Source organism: Excalfactoria chinensis, chromosome 2 (genome assembly GCF_039878825.1).
Source record: "Excalfactoria chinensis isolate bCotChi1 chromosome 2, bCotChi1.hap2, whole genome shotgun sequence".
Taxonomy (NCBI): domain Eukaryota; kingdom Metazoa; phylum Chordata; class Aves; order Galliformes; family Phasianidae; genus Excalfactoria; species Excalfactoria chinensis.
Genome location: NC_092826.1, coordinates 132438103 through 132460827, shown reverse-complemented (window position 1 = coordinate 132460827; position 22725 = coordinate 132438103). Strand labels below are relative to the sequence as shown.

Here is a 22725-nt window from a genome sequence, read left to right as displayed (position 1 = left end):
TTGGCAGGAAGTTTTTCATAGCTTGCAGGATGCCGCACCGCACTTTTGGCAGCCTCTTCCCTGGCATCATCTTCTTTCCTCATTTGAAACCATCAACCTCTCTCTGAATCTGTATTTTAAAAGATGGGTGTGTTTTGACCCTCTTCTCCACCCTTTAGTTGAACAAGTCTGTCGTCTGATTTGTGGCTATAAAAATATGGCTCATAAAACTAGATGCTGCTTTATGGGGATGTGTCTTACCAAAGATATTTACATTTTTGCTTGGTTTACCTAACTGAGTCTTTGTAGCCCCTTTTATTTAATGTGACCTGGCTGTATGTACAGTCATGCAACAGCATAGAATGAAACAAGAAAACAGTCACAAAAATTATGACAGGTAACAGTTTCCCCAGTTTTTCAGGTTTAAAGTGTCTATTTGCATATTTTCTATCCCATCTCACCTGTTCATCCCACACTTGTTTAATGCTTGTACCTCCTTCACTGGTTTCCAAACAGAGGAACATAAGAGTAGCTCAGAACTACAGAGCTTTAAAGTAATCTGCAGTATTCTTGTGTTGATGCTAGATAGTACTGGATGCTTCAAAGACTTCATTGTAAGATGATACACCATTCACTTAGATCTTAATTCTTTATTTGCTAGAGACTTTGGGTTTTTTTAGGCATGATTTACTGATAACCCTTCATGTATACAATAATAATCCACTAAAGCAAGTCTCAGTAATCTTACTGCCTTTCTTTATGCGTGTTTTCTTTGTGCTAGTTGTTGCTTTCTGGCTTCATCAAGATCTGCAACCTAATTATGAGTTGCTGGTATCAGAATATTCCAGAAAACAAGCATTTGAATTTGCATGTGAAATGAAGCAAAGAATGATTAAAGATGTTTTAGAAAATACATACTGAATTTTAGTATGTTTGTGAGTTTTGTTCTTTGATCAGGCTATAGTTGTTGCTGATAATGGAGAAAATTTCCTGTGTGTGCTTGTTATTTAAGAACCATGCTCAACTTTCAGTCTGCTAAATTAAGTAATTGCAAATAAACACCCAGAAGACACACATCATTCGTGTTACAATGAATGCTACTCATGTGAACTGTTGCTTGGAATGATTCAGTGTTCTTTTCATACTGTTCACAGCTGAAGGTTACTCAGGAACCAAGAGCAAAGAAAGGACGACGTAACCAGAGTATGGAACTCAAAAAAGAAGTGAGTAACCTCAATTCCGTGTTTGCAGAGATAGCAACATACAAAAACTCTGAGGTTCTTTAAGGTGCACCTTTGGATTCTTTCACTTTTTACTGATTTTGTAATATTAATCATAGAAGTTCCAGCCCTGTAGCTTTGTTCTCCTTGCTAACAAACATAGTTGCACGTGCCAGATTCAAGCCACTGGTGTCATTATGGTGATATTCTGTATCATGAATAAATCCACTGTCAGTCTACATGCTTTTTTAGAGCCAATTCTACTAGCTAAGTAAATCTACAAACAAAAGCAATTCAGAAGTATTTTGCAAGATCAATAATATTAAGTTCATAAAACACCATAACCAGACTTGTTCATGGAACTTCCTTTCTTATCTATCCACCTCACAAACTGAATGAACTGGAGGAAACATTAACCTGTGGTCATGGAACTAGAGAACTGTGTTATTATCCTTGTACACAAGGGGGCAGTTGCATAGGCAATCATAAATCTAGCATTAGTCCCAATTTCTAAGTGTTTTCTTGTCCTTGTTTCAGCTGCATGATGAGCACTAAGAAAAAGTTGCACATATGTACAGGACTTGGGTCCCCGCTACAGAGGAGGGTTGGCGTATTTCAACATCAGAGCTATGTGGGATGGCCCTGCTGCCTGAAATAGAGATATGGTATCTGGGCACTTGTTTCCTTGTTGTATCTGATCCCACAGAATTGTCTTCAGGGCACCTTCGTCAGTGTGGATGTGACTGTAGCTCCCCTGGGACTGTCAGAAAGTGGAGAGTGGGATCTTTCCCAGACTACAGTTTAAGGATGCCTGATCATCCTAATTGTATTTTTTATCAAGCAAATTCTGTAATTTATTTTACATATTTTTGCCTTAACATTTGCCTTCTTAGCTCTGTTCATACTTTATCAGTGATCCTGAAGTCAATCCGAGTGACCTATCATAGAATAATTGGTTGCAAAAGGGAATATGTGGCCTTTTGGTTGGTGTGCCAAGTACCCCGTCATGCTGTCAAGCACAAAGGCCAGTCCTGAGCAAGTCTGGTGCATTAAGGACTGTGAGCTTTGTCCGTATGCTGTTAGATGAGCTTTTAAAAATGCAAGTTAAAAAACATACATCTGTGTCTTGAGTTGCTTCAAATATCACCGAGAATTTGCAAGTGTATTGCTTTATCTGTTCTAAAGAGCAGAAACAATCGATATTACACTGTAATAACATAGGGAGCTAAATTCAGTACTGTACATTACAGTAACTATGATTTCTTTCCTGATAATTGTGTAATTACTGAAACCTTCTGTGGTCATCCAAGCTCTATATTATTGGAATCAAGACTTAGATGCTCATTAGTCTTTCATCTTCAAAGCACCTTTGAAGTACTAATCAATCCTTGCAGCAGTCCTATCAAACAAATGGAATATTGCAGTCTCCAGTAGAGCCTGTTGCACCCTGAGTTTGCCAAAGAAGTTGAGGCGCTGTGGCCACACTGTCTCTTGAGGAAGAAAGGCAGGGGGAAAAACCTGCAGTAACCCTTCACTGGTGCCACCAGGCCTTCAGTGATCTGGTGTGGTACTTTTGTGGAGATGGTACTTTTTGTTGAGGTTGATGGTAGTTTAGGGAAGTGAGGGTGGGGAACGGGGCTTCCTTCAGAAGAGCTCCTAGCTGAGGTCAGAAAAGCCTCCCCAGAAAGCCCATCTACCCAGTGTCAGCAAACACCTTTCACGTTAGTTGTGCTGCTGTTAGTCAGATAGATAAGACTTTTTCTCCAGGGAGAACTGAGAGTTAACTTGTTCTGTTTTGATACCTGGATTTGCAAGTTTGTTCTTTCTTTGTAGGAGCCGGAACCTGAAACTGAAGCAGTAAGTTCAAGCCAGGAAATTCCCACAATGCCTCAGCCCATTGAGAAAGTTTCAGTCTCAACTCAGACCAAGAAGTTAAGTGCCTCTTCTCCAAAAATGCTGCACCGGAGCACCCAGACCAATAATGACGGAGTGTGTCAGAACATGTGCCATGACAAATACACCAAAATCTTTAATGATTTCAAGGACAGGATGAAAGCTGATCACAAAAGAGAAACTGAGAGAGTTGTGCGAGAGGCAGTGGAAAAGGTAACACTTGTCAAACACCACCTACACCCTGGTTTGAGGAGAGGAGGAGTAGGATTAGGATTTTTTTTTTCTACATTCTTTTCTACGTTAGTAACATCTACCCGTCAGAAAGTAGGTAAAAAACCTTTTTCAAAGAGACCACATAAAAATAGTCTTTAGTTTTGCTTTCCAGACAACTTCTTTACCAGTGGGCCTTGGTTTAAGTAGAAAGCTCTTGCTGCTTTTGATTCTAGTCCAGTAAAATCAGTTTGTGATCCAAAATTGAAACTGATTGTTCATTCATGATTATCCATTTCCAAAGCTTTTCTTTGTCTGCATTGCCAAGGGTGTTTGTAAACAATGTCATTGTTTAAATGCTATCCATAAACAGTTCTTCTCCTGTCAAACCTCTGAGCTAAAAACTAAAGAGATTGGCTGAAATTTGTTTCAGTTTTCTTGTCTAACAGTAACATCTACAGATTTGTTATCTAATTTTGAGCCGGTCACTTTTGGCTGGAGGAAACAGGACAAATCAGAGGATGGTTCATCTGACCTCACTTGAGTATCTGTCTCAAGAAAAGAATGAATTTCCCCCAGGTGGAAGGACTGTGGAATGAACGTAGAGAGTTTAGGTGTTAATCCTGTAGGACTCAGACACCACACCTCTAGCTATTAGTACAAGGGCAGAGGAATTCTACTGACAATGAATAGTAATATGGTACCTCTGATTAAACTTAGAGATGTTACATTTTGTATTTTCCTTCATGCTCTTACTGTGGAGTTATATGAACTTATAGGTTTAGAAAAGACAGGATCTTTGCCTATCAAAAAGTAATTGATAATTTTGAAACCGATCATAAACAAAATAGACATGGAACCCGTGTAGCTGTTTTTATGGTTGCCTTGCAGAGCAAAAGAATTCTGAACCATTCTTATGGGATGGAAGTTTTGTTAGAGCTGTAGCAGAGGTAACTTACTGTATTCTAAATAGAAGAAATCTCTAGTTATGTGACCTCCACTCACATCAGTATTAGGGGCTTAAAGAGGATAGATGTATTCCAGTAGCTGTCCACTGACTTACTTTGCTGACTTACTTTCTTACGGCAGCTGCGTACAGAGATGGAAGAAGAGAAGAGGCAGGCTGTCAATAAAGCCGTGGCCAATGCGCAAGGAGAGATGGACAGAAAATGTAAGCAAGTAAAGGAGAAGTGTAAAGAAGAATTTTTAGAAGAAATTAAGAAGTTAGCAGGCCAGCACAAGCAGCTGATTTCCCAGACCAAGAAGAAGCAGTGGGTAAGTCTCAAAAATTTACTACCAAACACTGGTAGTGTATAATGCAGACTGCAGGCCAGTTGTAGGCGTTCTCTTCCTTACTTCTACCTGTGTCGCATTTTCACTTCTCTCATCTTCAAGGTTTGAGCTTCTGGATTTCCTTCACCCCCACATTTGAACTCCAGATTCTGGTTTCTTTCCATCTTATTTAGGTTCTGTTAACAGAACCATCTTCCATAGCCCAGCCAGATGTTGCTAAATATTGCTGAACAACGTGTAGTTGTACTTCATATCAAGCAAATTTTGTGTTATGCTCCCACTCCTTTGATCTCAAAGCCTGTATGCATTTGGAGTTCCCTTCTAGAAATCCTCATTTTGATGTCATTTTGGCCTTTTCCTCCCAAAGCTTTTTCTGCAGCTGTTTTATGTTCTTGTGTATTTAAGACACGCTTTCTCAAATACATTTCCCTCCCTTTTTTTCCCACTCACATACCTTGGAGCTTTGATTTTGCCAGCTGTGGCAGAGCAACGTGCGGGCGCCTTGCCACAAGATGGCACACCGCTCTGAGCGAGGGACGGCACTGCACCCACGTTCCTTCCTCTGCAGAGGGCTGTGCTTGCCTGGGCTCAGCCTCGTTAGCCTTTATGGATGAAACGGTGGGCCCTGCGGGGAGAACTGTGTTCTGCAGGGGGCTGAAGGAGATATTAAAGCGAGACAATAGATTGCTGCCTGTAACAGCTGCAAGTTTGGGGTTTTCTTTTTACAGAGGATTCCTTTTAAGCTCTTGCAGCATTTTCGATTCCCAGTAGAGATGTACTGTAGGTGTGACGATGCTGCAGCGCTTGGTTCTCCATCAGTGAGCAAATCCCTCCCTGTGTACCTCTCTCTGCAGACCCAAGAAGTTATTTAGGTCTTGGACTCGATCAAGTTGCTGTCTGTAATGAGTCACCAGCCCCTGGGGTCTGCGTGCTTTTGCTTGTAGCACTTGAAAGGGAAACTGAATAGGCTTTTCCCACTATAAAACTGTGTCAAATTAGCTCTATTCTGTGGGACCTTACAAGCGCACATGTGAACTGTTGCCACCACTCAGCTGATGAGCTGTAATTCAGTCACAGTAACTGGATTGTGAGTCTGAGCTTTTAGCTGGAGCTGGTTTGGATTGTTTCTTTTTGAAGGCAGAATTTATGGAAGACACTCCTGAGGTTTCTATTTGTCTGTTCCAATGTGTCTCTACACTGTCCTTTAGCCTCATCAGAGTGCCATGGCACCACAGCTCTGCATCTTAGCTTCATGTGCTTAATGCCTCTTTCCAAGCAAGACAATTAAAGATATAAAGAGCATTTGACAGCTTCACCTTCTCCTGTGGGCCCAGAGCTGTCAGTCACCACCTTAAATGAATGCATCGTGCAGGCAGCTGGTTTTCATGTGCTGGGAGGGAGGGGAAGGATAAACACCTTTGCATTCAGGCTGATGGATCTGCCTGCCAACACGCAGCCTCAGGCAGCTGGAGCTGGTCCAATTACACAACTCCCCAGTGATTTTTCTTTCTGTGGCACTAATGACAGTCCCTGGTGTGTAGTACCACTGTTGTATGCTGCTATTATAATAATGATGCCTCCTTACTAAAATCTCATGTAATTAACACATACTAAATGAGTTTTGGTGGCTTTGCTTTTTAATTAGAACCAGAGGCCTCTGGTTTTGCGTAATGCAGATGTCTGGGTTTGGGAATGCAGCTGTTAGTATTCATACTGTACTTGTGTTTTTCCTAGATTTAAAGAATAGTCTGGTTAGAATGAAGGGATTGCTTTGCTGGTGCTTGACGGGCACACGAGCAGACGTGCTGCCCCACACCTTCTTAAAGAACCACATTCTGTGCTGCTCTGACTGCTCACCGTCCCCTTGGCTTAGCCAAATTTCCATTCATACCTTCAGAAAAAGCAGAATCGATACAGATACCTCGTGAACAGCAGATGAAAGGAAGAAATGGAAAGGCAGGGAGCCACGAGTTGATGCAGTGTGATGATCTACAGAACTCAGGCCACCGTGCCACAGTTGTTTTGTTTCTTTTTTATTTTCTTCTGGTTATTTCATTCCCATATAAGCATCGTCTAAAGTGGTGCATCGTTCATCTTTAACTTCTGTCTCTCTCAGCAATGCTTGCCTGTATATTTATTCTAACTTGCAGCATGTTGTTTTTAAGTGACTACGTTTGTCTGTGATGAGTACTATCAAAACCCCAAATGATTAATAATGTTTAAGAAGTGGAAAATGCAAAGGAAAGGAGGCCTGAGGCCAGCTGGCATTTTGCCTTCTCTGCCACATGTGCTGGTACCAGCTTAGTTGACACTTTATTTCCCTTTGTAAGGGGAGATTTACATCCCACACTTATGGCCAACATATGTAAAGGGAGCTGCAGTGTCTGCAAACTGGTTGTCCTCTCCTGTCTTAGAGTTTTTGATCTCTCCAAGCGAGCAGATGTGAAGCTTGGGGCTGAGGCCTGTGCTGAATGCAATGGAGAAACACAGCTGTTCCCTGCACGTTCCAGCAGATGATCCTAATGGCTCCCGTAGGTTCATGGGGAGCCAACAACATGAAAAGCCAGGAAAGCAGGCCTTGAGAGAGCGCTCCTTTGCAGATTTTTCTACAAATAAACTTCCCTGGAGCTAATATACAAGGAGAAAAAGGAGTGGAGAAGTCACCTTCTCATGCAGCTGCAGCAGTCCCTTTACTAGCGATATAAATAAATAGTTAGTGGTTTCATTGATGTGAAAGGCAACTTTTGTGCATCTTTTAGGAGTGTGTAGAGTTGTTGCATTTTTATTTTGTTTTAAGACAATTGGGTTTTATTTCCTTTGTGGTTCTCTCGCTTTATTAACAGTGCTGTAGTTAGACAGCACACTGGGAGCACAGCGTGTGTTACCCTGTGGCTTGACAGCAATCTGCACATTTCCCCATCTGTTCCCCATCATACAGGAGGTGTTCCGGGCTGAATTCTTATAGATATTCTCTGATTTTGAGTATGACACATTCAGAAAGACAAATTTGAGATCCAGTTTTTCAGGTGTTGAGTGTGAGCAGCTCCATTAGCAGCAATGCCACCCTACTTTGCATGGGCTGGTCAGGCTGCCAGTACTGCATACAGCTGGAGGCAGAGCCCGCTGCCCATCTGAGTGCCACATTCCCTGCTCAACAGCTACTTGTTTACCTCCATCCATGTTGTTATTCCCAACTACCACCAACCTGGGAACGTTCTGCATGTTCCAGCACAGAAATCCTCTTTGCTGAGGCCCTGCTGAGGGGCAGGTATTTCTGCAGAACTCAGGGGCTGTGCAGCATGTCTTCCTTCAAGAGTTTTGTGCCACCCTGGCAGCCACAAAGGGCAGGATCATGGAACCATTGGTTGTTCTCCAGGCTTTCTCTGGTTTCAGAAAGGCGTGAAGCTAAAGGCACCATCTTGCAGTAGCGCTGCTGTAGCAGGAGGTCTTGGTGTCACCATTTGCAGCACTCTGGCAATCAACAGACATCCCAATGATGGCAGCCTTCTTGCAGGCCTACACCAAATGGTCTGTGACAAACCATGATGTAGGGAATTATTCTTTTCTCCGGTAATGTTTTTGTTGTGCCTTTGGAGTCTTCTAATACTTAAAGGGAGATTATGAGCTGGAGGGGAATTGACTTTTTCATAGAATCATAGAGTGGCCTGGGTTGAAAAGGACCACAGTGATCATCTGGTTTTAACCCCCCTGCAGTGGGAAGGGTTGCCAACCACCAGACCAGGCTGTCCAGAGCCACATCCAGCCTGGCCTTGAATGCCCCCAGGGATGTGGCCTCCGGTGGCGCAGCGGTAGAATTCCCGTTTGCAACACCAGGGGGCCCGGGTTCGAATCCCCCCCTGTGAAGCAGGGGGTAGAAGTGCCGCTCTGCTACACAGAGGGCTCGAATCCCGGGAGTTGGACTCGATGATCTCTAAGGTCCCTTCCAACTCGCACAATACTATGATACTATGATACTATGATATGATACAGCCTCCTTGGGCAACCTGTTCCAGTGCGTCACCACCCTGTTTGTGAAAAACTTCCTCCTAGTATCTAACCTAAACCTCCCCTGTCTCAGTTTAAAACCATGGGTAGATAGTGATAGGACCTGGGGAACTGTTTTAAACTAAAAGAGGGGAGATTTAGGTTAAGTATTGGGGAAATTTTTCACTGGGGGGGGGGGTGGTGGTGGTGGTGAAGTGCTGGCACAGGTTTCCCAGAGAAGATGTGTATGCCCTGTCTTTGGAGGCATGAAGGCCAGGCTGGATGGAACCATGTTCATGATGGAGTTGAACTATATGATCTCTGAGGTCCCTTCAACCCAACCAAACCCAACCCAACCCAACCCAAGCCATTTTGTGATTCTGTGATTACTCTTAGCCCAAGAGGATCTCCCCCAGCAGCTCCTAGATGGGTTGTGCTTGTAACAATACCCCAGGTAGGCAGATCTGCATGTTTGGACAGCACGTGTTCACTGCAGGATTATTATTTTTTGTCTTAGCTTTTAGGAGGTAGATCAGGATGCCATCATACCAATGTAGAGTTAAAGGTAGTTCCTGTATCGTGTGGTTGAAAACTCCCGTGAGCAGGTGAGAACGCTTCTGGGCAGTGAGGAGGGATCCTACGAGGGCTGTAATCTTGTCTCGTTTGTTCTCTCCAGTGCTACAACTGTGAAGAGGAGGCCATGTACCACTGCTGCTGGAACACTTCCTACTGCTCCATCAAGTGTCAGCAGGAGCACTGGCATGCTGAACACAAACGTACCTGCCGCAGGAAAAGATGAAAGAGCTGTTCCTCCGCGAGAACGTCACCCCGATGATTGCTATTCTCAGACACAGCGGTTTTTGTTTCCAAGAAGCCAAAATTGTTTAGAATTTGCTTCCCATTTTGCACCAGCCTTTAAACACTTTTCGTAAAAGAAATTTTGCACAGTAATTTCAATCTTCTGTTCAGTGCTCCTCCAAAATTTTGCCAGCGGAATGAATTGAACATCTCTGGGAGCAGGTTACTTTAACTAATTTTAAACTAGAGGATTTGTTGCATTTTCAGCAAATTTTAAAGCATTTTTAGGTTTTACAGAGATTTTAACCTTTAAAAACAGCAGATCTAGAAACAAACCATGCGAGTTTAACAAAAGGAACGTGTAAAAACTAGATCTGAGCGTAAGAACTTTAGAACTGTTTCAGCAAAACGAAGCATACTACCTTGATGTAACATTTATTTCTTAACCTTGTTGAGCTGGTTTTGTTCAGCTTAATTTTACTGTTTAAAGGCATTATCTATTGGTTATACCAGTGGGTACATGATTGAATTTAGGGAACAGGGTTGACACAGCAGGTGCTACTCCTGCGTATTTTTTCTTAAATATTTCCCAACTGTGTTTTATTTTCATTATTTCTTTTCAATATATAACTTTTATAACAAAATATTAGCTTTGATCTTGTAGTTGAAAATCACAGGGAACTGGGGTAATCTTTTACTGAGCTGGATCTTAGAGAAAAATGAATATTTAAATTTTGAAGTTTGCACATTTCATCTTTGTCCTGACATGAGTGCTTGTAACAAGAATAAGGAAAGCCAAAAAAATAAAAACAAAACCCAATCGACAGCAACGACAACAACAAAAAAACAACTACCTTGATTCATATGTGGGATTACGAGGCTTACAAATTTCGTTAGTGTGCCCCCCCCTCAGCCTCCCCAATCCAATGTCATCATCTGACTGCCTACGGTCTGGTGTCACCTGGTCCATTGTAACTCGATAAGGAAAGGAGAAAAAGCACTTAACGTTTCACAGAAGCCGTTATGTTTGTAGTAATGGGTCATTGCCTAATAATGAGCTCCATCACTGTACTCAGAATGAAGAATAATGCATGTTAATTTTTCTTGTATTAAAGATGCCGTGATTTGTAAAAAGTCTGTATTTTGCGGAATGTCTGGATTAAGAAGCATTACCAATAGGAATGGATCGATAGTTGACAAAATGATTTTTCTTTTTTTGTTTGTTTTATATATAGATATATGAATTGCATCCATGTTCAGAGACAAGTTTTTAAATAGATGTAAAGCTTACTTAAACGGCTTTTCTTTTCAAGCGTCTCCGCATTTTAGTTTCTTCTTTCCAAGGCCGGTCTTAGACCGAGTCGGACGCCCATTAATCATCCCGCTATTTTTTTTTTTTTTGAGGAGTTAGAGGAATAATTTGTAAATATTTATTTAGATCTTTGATATTTATTGAAAGCAATTACATGATGGAACGATGGAAGCTGAGGAATCAGGAGGGAAGCCTTTTAAAAAAGTTTTCTCTAGGATTTGTCAGGGTCATTGTGAAGGTGAAAACAACAACTAAGACTTCTGTGAACTGCCATTGGAATCCTGATCTTTTTTTTTACTGACAGCGGTGATAGAAGTTAATTGACTTGATACTGCCAAACAGCACCCAACACCTTGTGGAAGTTGAGCGGTGAGCGGATGGGAGGACATAATAGTACGTAGATGGTAACTTGTATTACCACAGCTACATTATTGCCTGATTAATGTGTGATTAACTTTTGTCGCCTCTGTGTTGTGACTGTAAGACACTTCACAACTAAAAATCAATCCTGTTTGATTACTTTACGAGTTCCAAAACTTCGATCCACCCCTATGAAAGCAAGTTATTGTGGAAATATTTTTTGGTGTAAAATCATTCCAGAATATGTAATATTTAACTGATAGCTGCATGAAAGTAAGATTCGTGTTACTTTGGCTTTTTTGTCTCTGTTGACACGGTTGCACATTTCCAAGTTACTACAGCGTGAAAACTGTGTGTTTTAAAGAAAAAAAAAAAAAACAAAACAAAACAAAAAAAAAAAGATTGTGGCCTGGTTTTGTATCAGTTTTAGGTAAAATTACAATTGATTGTTTTAGGAATCATGATTTAAAATTAATTCTTTTTTTTTTCTGCAAATCATAAAGCTATATTAAAGTGTTGAGCTTAGCCACTATGCACATTGTAATTATTCATTGTGGCTGTCCAGTTTATGATGCATTCTGGCATTTTGTAAGCTGCTCTGACTAGCAATATATAGAGTCATTTAATGTGTTAACATTGGGTAATAAATGTATTTAAAAAAAAATAATGAAAAAGCATCTCGCTGAACGTGTGTGTGTTAATTGTGGCCCATTGCCCCAGCAGGGTAGCCATGCACAGGGCTGTGGATGGGGTGAACATGTTTGGACTCCCTGCAACCTGCTGCTGCCTGACGGGGGGTGAGCGGGTGGATCCATGCAAGGATTTGGGTGTTGAACCACAGCTCTCAGCACAGCAATGAGTTTTAGCAGCCTGTTCAGATCCAGCTGCCCTCCAGGGCTGTGTCCATCAAGTGTTGGTTTTCATGCCAGCTTCTGTGTGACTGCAGCTTGCAGCCTCCCCTCAGTCTCACCCACAGCCCTGCCTGCCCCTTACCCCAACCCCATAACCATAGTAATCCTGTGCCCAGGGTGGATGGGTTAAGGTGATTGTACCTGGAGGTAGGATTACTGACACAATTTACCCCACAGATCACCACACAGCCCCATTTGGTTGCAGTGCCCAGCAAAAGGGACATATGGGGGAAGGATTGTCCTGGAGCTCAGTCATGGCATCAAGGCAGCAGGAGGGGCTCTGGGAAGCAATTTCCCTGTGTCTGTCTGTGGGAATTAGTATCTGGTTAGAGGAAAATAATCAGTGTACAATTGAAATATTTAAGATCTCTTTTATTATTTTGCTATCCGAAGTTTTCTGCTCTTACACGAGTCACAGTGTTTTACCCAAGAGCACGAATGCTACTCATTCAGCTTGCTAAAACTTGGTTCAGCACAAACAAGCGGCATAGCTCACATCTTGCAAATTAATCATTTATACTGAAGTAAACCAACAAAATGGGATCAGGGAAATGGCAGCAGTTCTCTCCCAGCTGCCTTTGCCAGGCCTCTTCCCTTCTGGAGATCCACAGCCAGCCTCCGAGCCCAGCATGGGCAGCCCAGCAGCAAGATCCCCTGTGCGACGCTGCAGCAGTGAGCAGAGCTTGCTCCAAGGCATTATTTCTCCTTTTATCGGTGTTTTTTCCATTATTATTATTATTTGAACTCTGGCTCTTTATTTTACATAGGCAGTTTTGTGCCTCCTGCTTCCTTTAGGTGGAGTGATCAGCCCAGCTCACGGCTTGTTTGCTTTTCCAGCTCTTAAACGAGGATGTGAAATATGTTTAGGATTTGTTACTGGTAGTTAGGGGCCAATTTTAGCCTCACAGAGTGCACATATGCAAACTGTACGTATGCTTTCCAAATGCTGTCATTAATCAAATTATGGAGGGGGATGTATGTATGAAAACTAGAAAAACCCTTCTTTCATTGTTTCATGTCAAGGAAATTCAATTGCATGTGGAAAGGAGCATCCATTTGAGGGAAAAAAAAAAAATAGCCTAGTGCTTATTTGAAGAGGGAGATGTTTAAAACCCCCAGACAACACCACAACACCAAACAACAACAACACACCAAACCAAACTGCCTCGGACCTCCCGAAACCACATGAAAAGAAAGAAAAAAACCCTCTTTTATTTTTATTTCTTTCTTTCTTTCTTTATAAGTGGAATAGATTTACAGAAGCCGAAAGGATTGTAGAAGTACTTTTTATATGGCGAGCAGTGCTCCTTCAAAAAGAGCTGATGGGCTGCTGGAGGCTCCAAACTGGAAAAGGAGAACCCAGAGCAAACCCAGAGAGCAGGAATTGCTGCTCCCTCTGCTGCTGCCTGGGGCTGGGTGCTGAGCACTGAGAGATGGGCTGGAATTAAACACAGGGGCTGCTGTGCAGATAATTTTCACATTAAAGGAGACAAGTAATTAAAGATGATACAGAAGAAAGGCTGAGGACTCAGGGAGAAAGGGAGTGAGGGGCATGTGCTGTGCCAGAAGGGCAGGATGTGTGCATGCTCACACAGCCACCAGCCAGCTGCTGTTGGCTGCCAGGGTGGAAGCTGAGCTGGTGTAAGGCTCCAAGGAGAGCTGGATTTGCCCCAGAGAGGTACCTAAAAATAGGTCTGAATTACTGTGCAGTTGAGCTGGGTGTGCGACATGCTTCGGTGGTGCCTGGGAATGGACTACTACACAGAAAGCAATGTCTACTAAGAAAGAGCGCTGTTTAAAAGGAAGAAAATCCCTTTATTTCTTTATTTATATATTTAATTATTTCATCTAACTATGCTGTTGATGGGAAATGTGTCTTCTGGCTGCCCTGAGGACGGCACGGAGCCATGTGCAGCATCGGGCCCTGTCTTGCTTGTAGGCCGCAGCTCAGGGGATGTTCATTCATCCCTTAGAAAGGGCCTCCGAGATGATCAGTGGCCTCTCTGCAGACACCGAGTGAATGGGCTCATATCTGAACACCCCCCTTGGACTCCCTGTGTGGCGCACCAAGGCCTGGTGCCATGGGCTCAGCACAGCTCTACCAGTACCGAGCAGAAATGCAGGTTCCTTCTCCAACAAAATCACAGACAAAATGATGCTCATGCACTTGGTCAGCAATTTCTTTGGCTGACACGACACTTGAGCAGCGTACAGAGCCTTTCCCTGAATGTCACAAGGCTGTAAAGACCACAAAAGGGAAGCTCAGCAGGTCAGAAATGCAATTGCTCATCAGTTCCCTGCAGCCACCAGACCCAGCAATGCTCCACCTCTGGGCTCCCAGCACCGTCAGCTGCTGTGGGGCTGCTGGCCAAGCCTTTGGAGCTGCTGGCCTCCCAGCATAACGTATGGGGTCACTCTCCATACTGAATGCCCCTTTGAGGTGCAACCGATCTACGAATGTCCTCCAGCCCATCTTCACCTCCCTCCCACCTGCTGCAATCCCTGCTTGGCACAGCAAAGCAGCACCCATAGGGCCTCGGCCTGCAGTGATCCTAAAAAATAATTTGTAGAAAGGGCTGAATTTCGAATTAGAAAATCACCGTCGGAGGTTGTGGTTCGGCTCCTCAGAGCAGGGATTCTGTAATGTTTTTACGGTGGTTTGAACTCCTACAGTTCACTGACTGACGGGCCCCGTAAACTTGGGAAGCCTGGGGGATTGACAGCCAAGGGTGGTGCTGGGGCTGAGTTCCAGTGTGTGTCAGCAGGAGGAGGAGGGAGAAAAGGAGGGGGAGGACCATTTTGTTTTGCTTCCTGTCTGGGGTCTGCAAAAAGGCTGACTTGTGCTTTCATACTCTGGTCCTTTTATGCACCGGTGCCATGAAATTTTTAATAAAGCCATTCTACAACACCATGACAGTCAGTGGGGGACACTCAGCTCAGCAGTGGAGCTGGAGATGCCGATCAGAGCATTCCTGAGCATCTTTTCCATGGGCAGCTCCGTAAGCTGTACTACAGGGCTTCACTAGGGCTGACTGCACGAAGAGTGCGGAATCCAAACCAGTAACAATGGGATTCTGAGGGGGATGCTATTTGCTTTGACATCCTTTTATCCTCTGCTATTAGTTTTTATTTAGCAACCTCCTTTGTCCATCTTTCAGTTGACTCAATTCTATGTTCAGAGCAGGACTGCTTCTGTACGAGGCCACTCACGAAGGGCAGGAGAGGTTTTACTGAGGATTTTATTGTTGCAAACCCTGCCCGGATGGAATTTCAGCCAAATTTTTTGCCATTTATTGAACTCAAGCTTACTGTATGGTTGCATTCTGCACTTTTACAGGTCATGTGCAACCCTGAGATGCTCACGTGTTGTGGGCGCCACAAGGCAGCCCACAGCTCCTGCTGACCTGAATATCTGCTTGCTTTCTCCAACACTTACACCATGTCACACCTCTCTTGGGCTGATGCACTGCATCCTGACGGGGCAGCCCTCCCACAGATGTGCTGGATGTGATGTGCTGGTGATATAAACGACTTCATCAGTTATAAGGATACTGAAATGAAAGCACTTATGTCTGCATACACATGCAGAAAGACTGGAATCACACTTTATGCAGCCACTTATTAGGAAAGTATATGAGCAAAGGTTTTGTTTAGGGAAATCTAGTTTTGTTTGCAAATGTTCACAATGGAGTGATCCTTAATAGTCATTTTACTGTGGTTTAAGACAGTGGTTAAAAGCCTCTTGTTGTGCTAAAACGCTGAGATGAAAAATACCTACAGCCCTTAAACTGAACAGAGAACATTGCCGTGTCCACACTTCATCTGCTTTTTACTCTCTTTTACTTTTGCTCATTACCAACTAAATGAGGGGGAAGAGAAAGACTGAGAGGAAACATTCACGTGGGTGTCCTGGTGATCTGCATCACTGCTGCTGTGGTGCCCCGTGCTTAAACCCAGTGGACTCTGTGCTCCACTCCCCATGACAATGGTGTGAGATTAGATTGTGTGTTTGCAGTAGAAGCTTCTAATATCAAAGTCTAGGCCCTTACTAAACTTACAGTCTTCTTTCAAAATGGCTGCATAGGTTGCTTTTCACACTAAGTTGCAACAAATATTTTGCTTAGAAGAAACTGGAGCGTTCTGGCTAATCCAAGGTAAGGAATATCTGCAGGGTAGGCCTGCACAGGACAAAACAGTTGTGACATCTTAACCTCTAGCACAAGGCAGAACAAATGCGATGACTTGAATCTCTAGAACAAACGTAATAACCTTAGAAAGTATTGCCCTCCTATCTCCACAAAGAAATATGAGATATCCTTAAAAATAACAGGGTGGTAACATATCTAATATGGAGATGCTCCTTAGTAACTGTGTTGAGAAGATTGTGTGTCTAGGATGCTCAAACAGGGAATAACTAGGAGAGAGGATAACGTGTTGGGAGAAGAGCTATATAATGGGATGCATTTCACTGGCAAGGCACATGTTAACTTAATAATAATATAATGATAGTATAAGTTACACGCTATTTTCATAACCCTACTACATATTTTTGTTGTTGAGACTCCCTATCTGCTTTTAAGCATTACACCGCCATTTCCCAAAATGGTTTTATTGCTTGTAACCTGTAGAGCTTTGGCTATAAGGAAAAAAATCTTTCACAGTGAGGGTGGGGAGGCACTGGCACAGGTTGCCCAGAGATGTGGTTGATGCCCCATCCCTGGAGACTTTCAAGGTGAGGCTGGACCAGGCCCTGGGCAACCTGATCTAGCCGTGGTGTCCATGTTCATTACGGGGGTGTTGGACTAAATGGCCCACAGAGGTCCCTTCCAACTTGTAGAGCTCTGTGTCACAATTCTCCGTGCTTGTGTCTGGCCAGCTAAAGCTGACAGAGAGGTTGAAGCCCACGATATGACAAAGAGCTGCCCGGATGTTTGCGCTGGCTGAAAGCTCCAGCAGAGATTCAGCACCTGCTCAGAGACTGAAGTGTCTGATCCGCGCTGTGCCGGCAGCGAGACCTTGCGACAAAAGGGATGTGACAAATCTGAGGAGTTTTACAGTACTGATGCTTGTTATTGCTTCTCACAAAATGTTACCAGGCTTACAATAATATCTTTACACTTTCAGCAAAAAATGTGAACAGTATATTTGAATATATTAAAAAGAATTAAAAAAACATTTCACAAAAACATTTGTTGCCATATGAAAGTCTTTCAGCAAGAAATGCCCACAGCAGTATTTAAACATCGTTAAAAGTATCGTGGTTTGTACTAATAAATTATGCAACAAGAGAGGTAAACAAAATAAAAGTACAGTATAGCTCTCCGTGTTCCTCCGCCGAGCTCAACGCGGCTCCGCCAAGCTCGGCTTTAGATGACTAATTAAGAAACTGATATTTTCAGAGCAACAAAAATAAAAGCTTTTATTTGTTCATTTGAATATAAAACAGGCGTTATCACAGATGTACAAAGCGTACTGGTGGTTTAACATACAAGAAGGTTGCTGTCCTTTGCACATAAAAATTTTTGTTTGAAACTGTGATTGGCTGAGTTACATGAATTTCTCTAACCAGTCACCACACTCTATGAAATAACGCTGCTAACATTCAACTGATAAAAGGGACAGTCTTCCCTTGGGTAAAGTGTCAAGCAGGATTAAATATATATAATAAACAAGCACCATGAGGAATCTGCTCCTGTTTGATTAGTTTCGTGTTTCAATGTTCATTGTGTACCCTCTGTTTTGTGCATGTGCATCAAGTTGATTACATGGTTTTGTCTGACTTCAAAAGCACAAGGTCACAAGACAAACATTTTATACATTCTCATGAATGGTTTATCTACAGTACAATTTCTAATACAGAACAATCCTTCTTTATTGCTCAGTCTGATGGTGCTTAAATGTTTCCTGCCTTTTGCTTGCACAACAAAACCAGAAACTCGGTTTCTCATTTCTCTTAACTCAGAATTTAACAACCACAGATGACAGGTTGCAGAAGAGAGCTGTTATTAACTGCGCTTCACGACTGCATTGCAGCTCTTTTTTTTTTTCACTACTAATGCAAAGTTGACTTTGTGAGGGTTAAAGTGATGCCTTAAATGACAGCTAAATTTGTTTTGCAGTACTGAGATCAGCGGTAGCAGGACTTCACAAGTTAGTTTGCACACTGCAATGATGTTTCTAGTCAATCATCTTGTCTGAAACCTTACTTGCCATTAGGAACAGACTTTATTCTTTTTAAAGGGAGCAGAAAATGAATTTGGCAAAATAGAGGATGGTTCTTCAGAGCATGAATAGGGCTATTCACAGGACTGTGGTGTCTGAATAGATGGTCTGAAATAAAACAAGTCTGACGTGGTAAGATGCTCTGTACTGTACATGCAGACCGAAACGTCCCTACCTTTTAACGAGATTTCAAACACTCAGCATTGAGACTCAGAAGCCAAACAAAACTATTGTTAGCAGGGGTCCATCTCTCATCCAGCGTTCTGCAAAGACAGACCAAATACACACGTCCCTCGGTTGAGATAGATATAAATGTGGTTACATTTGCCCTGCAACAATCTTAGTCATGCATATCCGGTAATGAGAGCCAGCACAAGGACGTCATTTTGGACAATGAGAAAAGCACTCTTGGACTGCAGCTGGTAAATCCCACTCTCGATCACAAACAGGTCAATTCAGGTACAACCACATGAAGGAACGGGGAAGTTTTTAAAAAAGGGCTGTGGAGTGCAGGGAAGACAACAGAACTGGGAAATCAAACCTCTCCTTTATCCAAAGATAGTAAAATGAAGGCAGCTGTGATGCATGTTTTCCTACTCTTCGCCCATTGATGGATGACCTCAGGTCAGAGACCCCGGGACTCCGCTCTGTAAACAGGCAGTTCGGTTCCTCTGATGTTTTAATTGGTTTAGGGACTAGTTAGCAGATGCACGATTCGTGTTGGCTTGGCTGTAGTGACCGCACGCTCCTCTCCGTTAGGGATAAATTAAAGACCATTGAAACAATCGTTTTATGTAAATGTAAACTGGATGCCTTGGCCACTGAGCTACGTGTCCTAGCTGAGAGGCAAACTGATAACTCTGTGCAAATAACCCCAAAATGTTTCATTATAGCAATAAAAACACCAACTAAAACAACGAAAAAAAAATTGTGCAACAAAGTTCTGCAGCTAGACAACAGTGCTACTCCTCAACCTGCCTCTTCTAAGTCTAACAAGTGTATGCACATGCCAGCACGAATATTTATTGTCGCCTCCACGGCAAAGAAAAAAAAAATTATTGTAGTGCATTTTTAGTCTTAAATTCATTCACTGCCTTAAAGGCAGCAATAATTCCACTTGCTGGTATCACGAGGATTCGTTTAGACAGGGATACTCTAGCAATCCAGGATTGCTTCGTTCAAAAGGTTTGTGAGTAACATTTGATTATCTACAGTGGGAGACACCATGCAAGTGACAAGTACTGCATTTTAAACTTTAAAATCTTTTTGTCATTAGTGAATTTATATTTCATATATATATATTTGATGTGATACTATCCACTCAAGATAATACAACACTTTGTTTTTATATTAGCAAACATTTCAAGAGTTTAATATTCTTGAATGTTTTTTTTTTCTCTTTTATACTTCTAAAGAGATCAAAATAAATTAAAGGTTTTGTACATAATTACAGAAGAAGTAGTTAACTTACTTTATCTTTTCCGTTTAGTACAAAGATATTTGCAAGTTCGTCGCCGAAATACACCTTATTTATAAATTTCTTCCATTCTAACGCTAACAGCCAAGGCTCTTTTTGGCCTTTTGTGCTTTTGGCGTCTCCGCCAGAAAGCCGCTGGATTTCTAATGGAAAGGTGCTGCTTTGGGTCTTCTCCTCGTACCACTACACAGTTTCCTAAGACGTGGGACCTAAAATGGCTTAAGTTAGCAAAAGGTCTGTGTTGTTCATCAGCTTTTTATGACACATTAAAACAAATGGAGAAAACGACTCTCTGTGTTAGTCTGCAAATTGTTTTAAAAAGAATCCATTCGGAGGGCAGAATAATAATAATAAGAAAAAAAAAATCTACTTCAGCTTACTGAATGTCAAATACAAAGCCACATTTACTCAGAAAGCAGTATCGTCCGATAAGCAAAAACTAAAAAAAGAAAGAGTTTTCAATGGGCTTTTCCACCAAACCGAAGGGCCTTACCCCAGAGTCCTCCTGTTCTAGAATTTAGTGGTAAAGAAAAGATTTCACATTTCACTTCCTGCCAATCGTGACTGCTTTGAAAAGTCGTAATAGAAACAGTTCCATTCTGATGAGTGTCAGCATCTTATTTTTAGTGGACACCAAAAAATTTTATACATCTATAGTAAAGTCCATGGAAGCTTTAAGGTACAAGACTACATGTTGTAGGCCACATAGATGGGATCTAGCTGGTCTGCCAAAAATCCATCTCGTAGGTGCATACGTTGTTTCTCTCCACGGGAGTTGATAGGAATTACACCAATGTCCACCACCACCACCACCCCTACAATCAGGTAGTGCTCCTCCAGGACCACGTTGGTGACCAAAGGAACCAGGTCCAAAGCTTCTTGCTCCGATCCATCCAGCTCAACTACAACGACCAATAAATTTGTCCAGGTAAACACCGCACTGGAATCAAAGAAAAAGAAGCATTAGTTTTGGAGTTTTTTCACCCATTCCACCTTATTTACTGCTTGCTTTAACAGCGATGTCTCATTCTGTGTGCTTAGGCACAGAACCTAAGAGACAAGAGAGAAGGTGTTTACAGACAGGGCAGAAAACCAGCCTGATGAGCTTCCTCTTTGACATCACTGCAACATTAAGATGTAGGCTACACTCGGCAGAATCTCGAGTCTCATCCTTGCCTGCTGTGTATGGGGACAGCAGGAAGTAGTGCAGCTCCCAGCAAGCTGTCGCATCACCACTATGCTCATGAAGGTAGGTAGTATGTGGGTGGAGGTTCTTATCTGAGTTTTTCTGAAGAGCAGCCCAGAGGAGTAAAAGAGGTTAAAAGAGAAGACAGAGATACAATGCTGTAAAGAAAACAGCCCCACATGAAAGATAAACTGCCTAAGAATGGGCTTTCGCTGAGTGCTATGTCAGTATGGGACGGTGTGTTCCTCCCTCCATCCCTTCCCCCCTTTTCTCTAATTTCTCCAAAGCATCTGAAGTTACACAGGTCAGCAGGACTGAGGATCCAGAAAGCACAGTCTCGTTCTGGCACATGTTTAAGATGTGAACTGTGATGATTTCTTGATCTACACTTTTTCCCGCAACATAAATAATTATATTTTACACTTTAACTCATACATCAAATCCTGTACTTTATCCTCCTTTACCTTAAAAAATCAGAGGATGATTTTCCAGAACAGTCTTGAATATAAGTACCTGCAAGTTAGAATAAATTATGTACCTAAGGCAGATTCAAGAGAGCTGCTTATGCTAAGGTCAATGCTTGACTGAGACAGAAGTGCACTGTTTTGGTCTATCTAAATTCTGAATATCCTCGTATATTGAAAACACATCTTACTTTGCCCAACAGTTAGCTATGAAAATGTGTTCTAAGTTGACGCTTAGAAGAATAGATTTTAGGTGAAAAACATTTATTATTAAAAATACATATTTCATCTTCAGATCCTGCTGAAGAACAGTTTGATTGAATTTTTATGTGCCTATGTATGTGCTTATCCATCTGGAAAACTACTGGGTGTTCAAAGTAAGGTTGTTTTTTGACTCAGTGCTGCTATTAAATGAATTTTAATTTGTAATTATGCTCTCACACAAGCTGTAGTAAGCTACCCAAGCATCTAAGTTAATATTACATACGTTTTAACACAAAAGCTTGGGTGGTTTAATCAAAATATTAGATAGCAGTTGAAACCATGCCTTAGGCCAACTGTTACTTGTTACTTGGGAAAGCAATTAATGGAAGGATTCAGCAGCAGGTCCCTAAAACAAAGCTCTCAAGAAGCTGGTTTATCTGAGTTCTAAAGACTAATTCCAAAAACCCTCATGAAGCTATGAAGCCGCTTTTCATTCCAAGTATCACTGACACTCTTAAGAAGGCGTCAGTTTAAAACTTACTATTTCTTTTGTCATGATTCCAACTCAGTGATGACCGCTGTAAATACAAAGAAATATTGTCCTTTACGTTCCCATCAGCTGAGATGGATTTACATGGCTTGACGCAGTTATACATCACAACAAAAAAGGACTGTGCTTGTTATATTCTGAGGCAGAGGAGGGCCGAAGGCATAGGCTGTGCTATTAAAATCTCTTCATTTTAAATGATCTGTAAATCAGATCCTCAATAACAGAAGCTGCACAGCAAGATCTTGCATCAGTCAAGAAGTCCATGCTTTCCTCAGTGGGGCTACATGTTACAGAAGGAGCACATTTCTTTGAAGCTGGGGCTATTTTTATGATTAGTTGACTGGGCATGCCCAGTACCTTTTGTTTGCAGTAGGTATCAATGCAGTTCAGTTCTTAACTGCTCGTTGTAACTGAAACAATAGTTGTCTCCAGCAAAACCAAAGGCTCATGTCCCAACCCAAACAAAAGCATATATAAAAAGAAAGACTTTACTGGATATTATTTTGTCAAGGGGTGTTCCCCAAAGACAAGAGGTGGACCTCAAGGAGAAGCTGAAAGAAAAGCTGAGTGAGAAAAGTCAAGGTCAGGACAATGACTATGAAAGAAAACTCCACACTGGCAACTTCTCTCTTTGAACATCCGTTTTTCTGAAGGACCACTTC

At 42.2% G+C, this 22725-nt stretch overlaps 2 protein-coding genes across 8 annotated transcripts in view; one reads left to right on the top strand and one right to left on the bottom strand.

Moving 5' to 3' along the window:
- ZMYND11 (zinc finger MYND-type containing 11) overlaps positions 1 to 11726 on the top strand; it is a 100826-nt gene extending 89100 nt beyond the window's left edge. For all 5 annotated transcript variants that reach the window (XM_072327555.1, XM_072327556.1, XM_072327554.1 and 2 more), the window contains 4 exons: positions 1134 to 1202; positions 3033 to 3305; positions 4392 to 4577; positions 9256 to 11726. In XM_072327555.1, coding sequence (XP_072183656.1) covers positions 1134 to 1202; positions 3033 to 3305; positions 4392 to 4577; positions 9256 to 9378 — 651 coding nt within the window. In that variant the 3' untranslated portion in view covers positions 9379 to 11726. The remainder of the gene's footprint in view (positions 1 to 1133; positions 1203 to 3032; positions 3306 to 4391; positions 4578 to 9255) is intronic.
- Positions 11727 to 17005: 5279 nt separating this feature from the next.
- DIP2C (disco interacting protein 2 homolog C) overlaps positions 17006 to 22725 on the bottom strand; it is a 272627-nt gene continuing 266907 nt past the window's right edge. For all 3 annotated transcript variants that reach the window (XM_072327844.1, XM_072327842.1, XM_072327843.1), the window contains one exon: positions 17006 to 20599. In XM_072327844.1, coding sequence (XP_072183945.1) covers positions 20347 to 20599 — 253 coding nt within the window. In that variant the 3' untranslated portion in view covers positions 17006 to 20346. The remainder of the gene's footprint in view (positions 20600 to 22725) is intronic.